At 48.5% G+C, this 7303-nt stretch overlaps 1 protein-coding gene across 1 annotated transcript; it reads left to right on the forward strand.

Annotated features, from left to right (window-relative positions):
- Positions 1-188: 188 nt before the first annotated feature.
- On the forward strand, positions 189-4344 carry LOC148048883 (septin-5; the record flags this gene model as incomplete). Its single annotated transcript, XM_087705736.1, is given in 4 exon segments — positions 189-285; positions 2066-2201; positions 3207-3310; positions 3600-4344. Coding segments are annotated over 3 exon segments (303 nt in total), but the record flags the coding sequence as incomplete, so codon positions are not given.
- Between the last annotated feature and the right edge of the window lie 2959 nt (positions 4345-7303).

The raw sequence follows: 7303 nt of genomic DNA on the forward strand, positions 1-7303 counted from the left end.
AAGCCTTGGTCAGAACAAGTATAGATTATATTACTCAAATAGGTTTGCTGCTTATTCAGAAGCGAGATCAACCTGGTTAAACTTTCAACCAGACCCCCTCGTAAACGTGTCTGATGAGTGTCCAGGGAAGGCAACCTCTCTTGGTTGTGGTTCTCCTAACTTCTTGTAACATTTTGTGTTGACACCAGGAGAGCGCACCCTTTGCAGTCATTGGGAGCAACACGGTGGTCGAAGCCAAGGGGCAGAGGGTCCGAGGAAGACTCTACCCTTGGGGCATTGTGGAAGGTAAGCTGTCTTGTTGACTTTTTTTTAACACTGATCCTAGGAACTCACAAGATCTATTGAACTATTTTCTTTGAAACTTCCTGGTTTGGAAGCAGTGAAGCTCTGAAGGCCAAAACAGTGTGAAAGTTTTAGTTATGAGCTTCTGTGGTGGTTAGTTCAGAGCAGCGGTCAGCAACTGGTGGTCCATGAGAAAATTTTGGTGGCCCGCAGAAAAATGATTTGCATTTTTTATATCGCACTAAATTGTGGATCCTCAAACTACGGGATGGATACGTGCGATGAACTCTGGTGTTGCTGCAGAGAGTCTCCCCCTTCGGGGTCTTTTTGTGCAGGTCAGAGGGGGGCAGGAATTCCGACTTGGGGTCTGCTTCGGCCTCCTGATGGGGGGCTTTGGGCGAAGGCTGGAGGGAAGTACTGCTGGTGGCGAAGAGCCAGAGGGCCTCTGGCTCTTCGCCACCAGCAGAGGGAAGTTCAGTGGGACTTTGAACTTTAATAAGATTTGTATGACGCCCACTCCCTTGGGACTCTGGGTGGATCACAACAAGTAAAAAACATTTAAAATATTTAAAAATACAATGTTAAAAATTAATACAACATCCATTCCATCAGGTGGGGCTGGAAATTAATCAACAGCCCCAGGCCTGCCAGAACAGCCAGGTCTTAGTCGCTTTACGGAAGGCCGGGAGAGTGGTGAGGGTCTGGATCTCTGCGGGTAGCTCGTTCCACAAGGCCAGTGCAGCTACAGAGCCGCCAGCCGGCATTGTCCGGTCGACGGCACCCGGAGGAGGCCCAACCTGTGTGATCTTATTGGTCGTTGGGAGGTAAATGACAGGAGGGCGGTCTCTCAGATAGCCAGGTCCAATACCATGTAGGGCTTTAAAACTAACGACTAGCACCTTGAAGCGCGTCAGGAGACCAATGGGGAGCCAGTGCAGCTCGCGGAGGATAGGTGTAACATGGGTGTATCTAGGTACACCCATTATCGCTTGCGCGGCTGCATTCTGGACCAGCTGTAGTCTTCGGACACTCTTCAGGGGCAGCAGGACTGCATCATGGCCTGGAACTGGCTGACCATCTCAGCCCGCTGAGCCTCCAGGTGCTGGCACCTGGCCTTGCACTCCCGCAGGTCTTCCCTCTGCTTGGAAAGCCCATGCTCGTAGTCCTCCGTAAGGTGCTTCTGCTGAGCCTCCTTCTCGGCCAGATTCAATTTGAACTGAACTGTTTTGCCAATTCTTTTCTCCTGGGGGCTGCTCAGCTCCGGCCACTGCTTCCTCTTGGGAAGCCGGAGTGGGCAGGGAAGGAGCGGCTGAGAGGGGAGGGAAGAGTAGAGACCGGCGAGATGCCCCTCGACATGAGTGACATTGCATTGGCCCTGCCCATCCAGTCACATGACCACCTAGCCACGCCCGCCCAGCCAGTCATTAGGCAGATCGTATTCCGTGGTCCGCGGGATTTAAAATTATGAATTCAATGGTCCCAGAGGTCCAAAAGGTTGGGGACCTCTGGTTTAGAGTCGGAACCAATGCTGGTTGATCTGGGTATATTCCAGTCAGACTAGTAGATGTTCCCAGTTGTCCTTTCAGAGATAACGGACTGTAGATGGATGGAGATCTATCGTAGAGATAAGATGGAGCGCCAAAGGAGAAGCTCTCCTTACCCTTTGTTCATTGACTCTGTGTCTTTCCGCCACAGAATGATTAGAGGACTCCTTTTTAATTTAGTGATGGGTTGAGTTGTCCATGCCACCCAACTCCAAAAGGATGTCTTTCTGCCTCCCTAGTGGAGAACCAAGCGCACTGTGACTTTGTGAAGCTACGGAACATGCTGATCCGAACCCACATGCATGACCTGAAAGACGTGACGTGTGACGTCCATTATGAGAACTATCGAGCACAATGCATCCAACAGATGACCAGGTGAGTCCCCGGAGCCATCAGGTCAGGAAGCAAGGAGGGAGGAGGAGGACGGTGGGGTCCTTGGTCCTCTGTGAGCTTGGTTGTTTTCTTGCAGAGGTTTCATGACCCAACTAGGGAACATCATTAGTGCTAGTCATTGTTCAGCTCATGAAACGTCTGCAAGAAAACAACCACCACCACCTCTTCCTCCTCCTCCTCCTCCTCTCTCTCCTCCTTCCTCCTTGTCCTCCTCCACCTCCTCCTCCTCCACCTCCTTCTCTTTCTCCCCTCCTCCTCCACCTCTAACCTCCCCTCTCCTTTCTCTCCTCCTTCCTCCTTCTCCTCCTCCTCTACCTCTTCCTCCCTTGTCCTCCTCCTCCTGTCCTCCTCCACCCTCCTCCTCTCTCTCCTCCTCCTCCACCTCCTTCTCTTTCTCCTCCTTCACCTCTTCTCCACCTCTTCCTCCTCCTCCTTCACCTCTTCCTCCTTCTCTTTCTCCTCCTCCTCCACCTCCTTCTCTTCCTCTTCCTCCTTCTCTTCCTCCTTCTCTTTCTCCTCCTCCTCCTCCACCTCTTCCTCCTCCTCCACCTCTTCCTCCACCTCCTTCTCCTTCGCCACCTCTTCCTCCTCCTCCTCCATCTCTTCTCCTTCTCCACCTCTTTTCCTTCTCCATCTATTCCTCCTCCTCCTCCTTCTCTTTCTCCTCCTCTACTTCCTTCTCTTTCTCCCTTCTCCACCTCTTCTCCTCCTTCTCCACCTCTTCTCCTTCTCCACCTCTTCCTCCTTCTCTTTCTCCTCCTCCTCCTCCTCCTCCACCTCTTCCTTCTCCTCCACCTCTTTCTCCTTCTCTTTCTCCTCCTTCTCCTCCACCTTCTCCTCCTCTACCTCTTCCTCCTTGTCCTCCTCCACCTCCTCCTCCTCCTCCTTTTCCTTCTCTTTCTCTTCCTCCACCTCTTCCTCCTCCCTTCTCCTCCAAGAAGAAGGGAGGCCGATTTACAGAAGTTAATCTTTAATCCTCCTTTTCAGCAAACTGACTCAGGACAACCGGATCGAAAGCCCAATTCCCATCTTGCCCACTTCCAACCCCAGATGCTGAAACAGAGAAGCTCATCAAGATGAAGGACGAAGAGGTAAGCTGCTGAGGAGGCTGTTAAAAGTTTGCAGTACGTCTGGCCCTTGAGTGATGGATGAGGGCTGGTGGCTGGGCTGGGCGGGGCTTCGGCAACATTTGGTGTATAAGACGCCACACAATTTTCACCCCCATTTTTTGAGGGGGGGGGAGACAGTGCGTCTTATACTCCGAAAAGTACGGTAAGCCTTTATTTATTTATTTATTTATTTATTTATTTATTTATTTATTTATTTATTTATTTATAAACAAAACTGTGACCTCCCCTCCCTCCCTTATCTCGCCTGCAGCTGCGAAGAATGCAGGAGATGCTACAGAAAATGCAACAGCAGATTCAAGAGCAGTGAGAAAGGAAGCAGGTCGAAGAGCGCGACGGAGGGGGTGTGTGTGTTTGTGTATGTCTGCACCCTGGGGCCCATCTTGCCTGGGAAAACGGCTTCAAGAAACTTTGTTCCTGCGATCCAAATTGCACAAAAGGGACATTTGTGAGCGAGAGGCACCCACCCACCCACCCATCTCCCCTTCAAGGCTGATGAACCGTCTTGCAAGAAGCCCCCTCGCTTCTCCGAGAGCATCCCAGTATCTAAACGAAAATTATGATTACTGGGGGGCCGAGGCGGGACGGGGGAGGCGTCTGAAATGTGAGGACTCTATGAACGTAAATGTTTACGACGAATCACGGTGCTGTCATTTTCCTCTTCCTCCTCCTCCTCCTGCTCTTCCGCGCCTTCTCGTCTTTCATCCCCCCCCTCCTGTCTTAACACCTGCCTTTTTGTGGGGGGTGGAGGGGAGGAACGACAACATTACACATATCTGCACAAAAACGTTTGTGGGACGTCCTGAGCAGATTTGATTCTGCTTGGAAAACTTTTGGGGTTTTTTCCCCCCCACCTGCCTTGTTTTGAGATAATAAGGGAGCAGAAAGTTGGCTGTGTTGTGGGGATAGGTTTTTGATGGAGATCTTGGTTCCTGGTTGATTCTCCATTTCTACTCTCTTGAGTATTTCTACTCTCTTGAGTATTTCTACTCTCTCGAGTATTTCTACTCTCTTGAAAAAAATACAAGGCCTTTCTGGGCAGGTGGGCAGGGTGGAAGAAGTCATGGACTAAATTTTGCTGGTCCTAATGCAAAATTTGGCGGGTCAGAAGAATGCAAAATCTTGGGAGTCTTCAAGTGGCCTATCTCTCCATAGTTAGCTGATTTCCCCCCCCCCCCCCGCCCCCAATTGACCAACCTTTGCCATCTGTGCTTTCAGATCCTGCCCTGTCTTTGCCCACAAATCTATATTTCCCTTCTCGCCCAACACAGATTAAAAAAAAAACAAAATCCACTGATAAAGATCGATATTGATTCTTAAGTTGCTTGGTAGATTCCTCGCAGGGCGTCCCAATTTCCACTGAACAGGAACAAAACTTGTACCAAAATTCGTTTTAGGGGACTCCCTTGGAGTTCAGTCTTTTTTTTTCCTTCAATGCAAAAATATTCCCACTATGACAGTTTTTCTCAACCTTGGCAACTTTAAGTCCTGTGGACTTCAACTCCCAGAATTCCCCAGCCGCTGGTTGGGGGATTCTGGGAGTTGAAGTCCACAGGACTTAAAGTCGCCAAGGTTGAGAAGCACTGCTCTATGAGAAACTTGGTTTGTTGATGCATCACGAGTTTTGTAGTCTCCCCCCCCCAATAATTTTAGGACGAAGCCTAAATTAAATGAAATCGAATACTGAGGATGAGGAATACGAAGAGAAAAACACGAAAAGAAACCCAGTGAGCCAAAGAAAGGAAAGGAAAGGAGGAAAAGAGGAAGAGTAACTTCCCCATCACCCCAGCAAGTAAAAAAAAAAGTTTAGATTAATTCATCGTTTGGCAGAATCTCAAATAAAACCTGACCTCTCTCCTCTACCTGCTTAAATCCATCTCTTAAGAAAGAAACCCAGTGCAGAAACGAAAAGAAAAACAGAAAAAAGATAGAATAAGGGGCCCCACCACCCAAAAATGAATTAATTAAATGAATTAAAACAATTAATCCATAGGCTGTCAGCATCTCTAAACATCACCCAATAATCTCTCCGTAGTATCTCTCTTTTTAAGGGGGAAAAAACCCCCAGAATAAAATTATTAAATTCCTTGTCAGCAAAAGAAAAAGTAATCCAACTGAAGGAAATAGTTCAAATTCTTTTCTTCCATGGCTGTGCAATCCAGAAAATGAGGCAGCTGCTTTGAAAGGTTGCAGAGAGGCTGTGTTAATACCCCTACACCCCTGGATTGTCCCCATTTTGCTTCAAATCCAAAATGCTGGGAACTTATCCCTCCTTCCTCCTATTTTCCCACTGGTTTTTTTTTTTAACCTCTTGCCAACCTGGTGCTGCGAAGATTTTTCTTGGCTTTCTGTGTTTCTCTGGTTTTGTGTGTGTGTGTGTGTGTGTGTGTGTGTGTGTGTGTTTTAAAGCAAGAGGAAATGATAACACTTTGGCCTGTTAAAGTGAGATACAGATGCCCCTCTCTGCACCCAGCAAGGCTTATAACCAGCCGGATGCTTTAAAAAAAACAAAAAACGCATTTTTGTGCCCTGTTTTGCAAAAGATACAGCTTATTATTTTTCCCCGTGCTAACAAAATCCTCTAAAATAAGAAAGTAAGATGCGCTCACTCCCATGTCTTCCCCAAACTGTATTACACTCAGAATTTCATAATGTTTCCCCCCCCCCCTGCCCAAGTGGAGACTGAACAGCCAGAAAATTGGGGGTGGGGGGCAACAAAACCCAAATAAGATTTCGTTGCCTTGTCAGTCCACCTCAAATGCCATTAATGACATGACTTTTCTCGTTCATCATTTTCCTCTCCCATCCCTTTAGAAGTTAACATTTGGAACCGGTTTTAAATTTTGGGGAGTGGGGGGAGGTTTCTGAGCTGCTCCAAAATTCACATTTTTTTTCTTGGGCGTGAAAGAAAGCAATGTGGTTCACACACACACACAAACTCACACACACACACGTCCTCTCCCCCCCCCCCATTTGACAGCTGTAATCTTGGGTTAAAACCCACTCAGTTGCACATTCAACCAGAGGCGTTCTCTGTCATTGGGTTAGAATTTGGTTAGAAGAAGGCGAAGCCTGGGGGATTCTGGGAGTTGAAGTCCACACCTCCTCCAAGCTGCCAAGGTAAAGGAACACTATTTGAAACCCAAAGTATACAAAAGAAGCATTTGTGTGTGTGTGTGTGCGCGCGCACACGCGTTTCTCTCTTCTCTCTGTGTGTGCATGTCAGTCCACCAAAATGTCATCAATAACCTGACTTTCCCAAGGTTAAAAGAACATTGGTTGAAACACAAATTGTACAAAAACAGTCTCCCTCCCTCCCCCCTCTCTCCCTCCCTCTTCCTCTCTCCCCTCTCTCTCCTTCCCTCCCTCCCTCCCTCCCTCCCTCCCCCTTTCTCTCTCTCCCTCCCTCTCTCTCCCTCTCTCCCACCCTCCCCCTTTCTCCCCCCCTCCCCCTCCCCTCCTTCTCTCTTTCTCTCCCTCTCTCCCTCTCTCTTTCCTTCTCTCCACCCCCCTCTCCCTCCCTCCCTCTCTCCCTCCCTCTCTCTCTCCCTCTCTCCCTCTTTCTCTCCATCCCTCTCTCCCTCCCTCCCTCCCTCTTTCTCTCTATCTCTGTGTGCACACCTTGTTGGTCCACCCAAATACCATCAATAATATGACTTTCCCAAGGTTGAAACCCAAATTGTACAAAAAAACAGCATTAGTTTGTGTGTGTGAGTGTGTTTTCTTTCTCCCTCTTCTCCCCCCCCCCTCTGTGCTACCTTGTTGGTCCACTCAAAATACCATCAATAACGTGACTTCCCCCAAGGTTAAAGGAACACTGGTTGAAATCCAAATCGTACAAACACAGAATGTGTGTGTGTCTCTCTCTCTCTGTGTGTGTGTGTGTGTGTGTTTATGTGTGTGTGTGTATCTTTGTGTCCGTGTGTGTGTGTGTCCCTAGGTACATCGCACTTTCAA

Source organism: Thamnophis sirtalis, unplaced genomic scaffold (assembly GCF_051295495.1).
Source record: "Thamnophis sirtalis isolate CommonGarterSnake01/CBP01778 unplaced genomic scaffold, rThaSir2_p1.2 scaffold_2, whole genome shotgun sequence".
In the NCBI taxonomy this organism is placed as follows: Eukaryota; Metazoa; Chordata; class Lepidosauria; order Squamata; family Natricidae; genus Thamnophis; species Thamnophis sirtalis.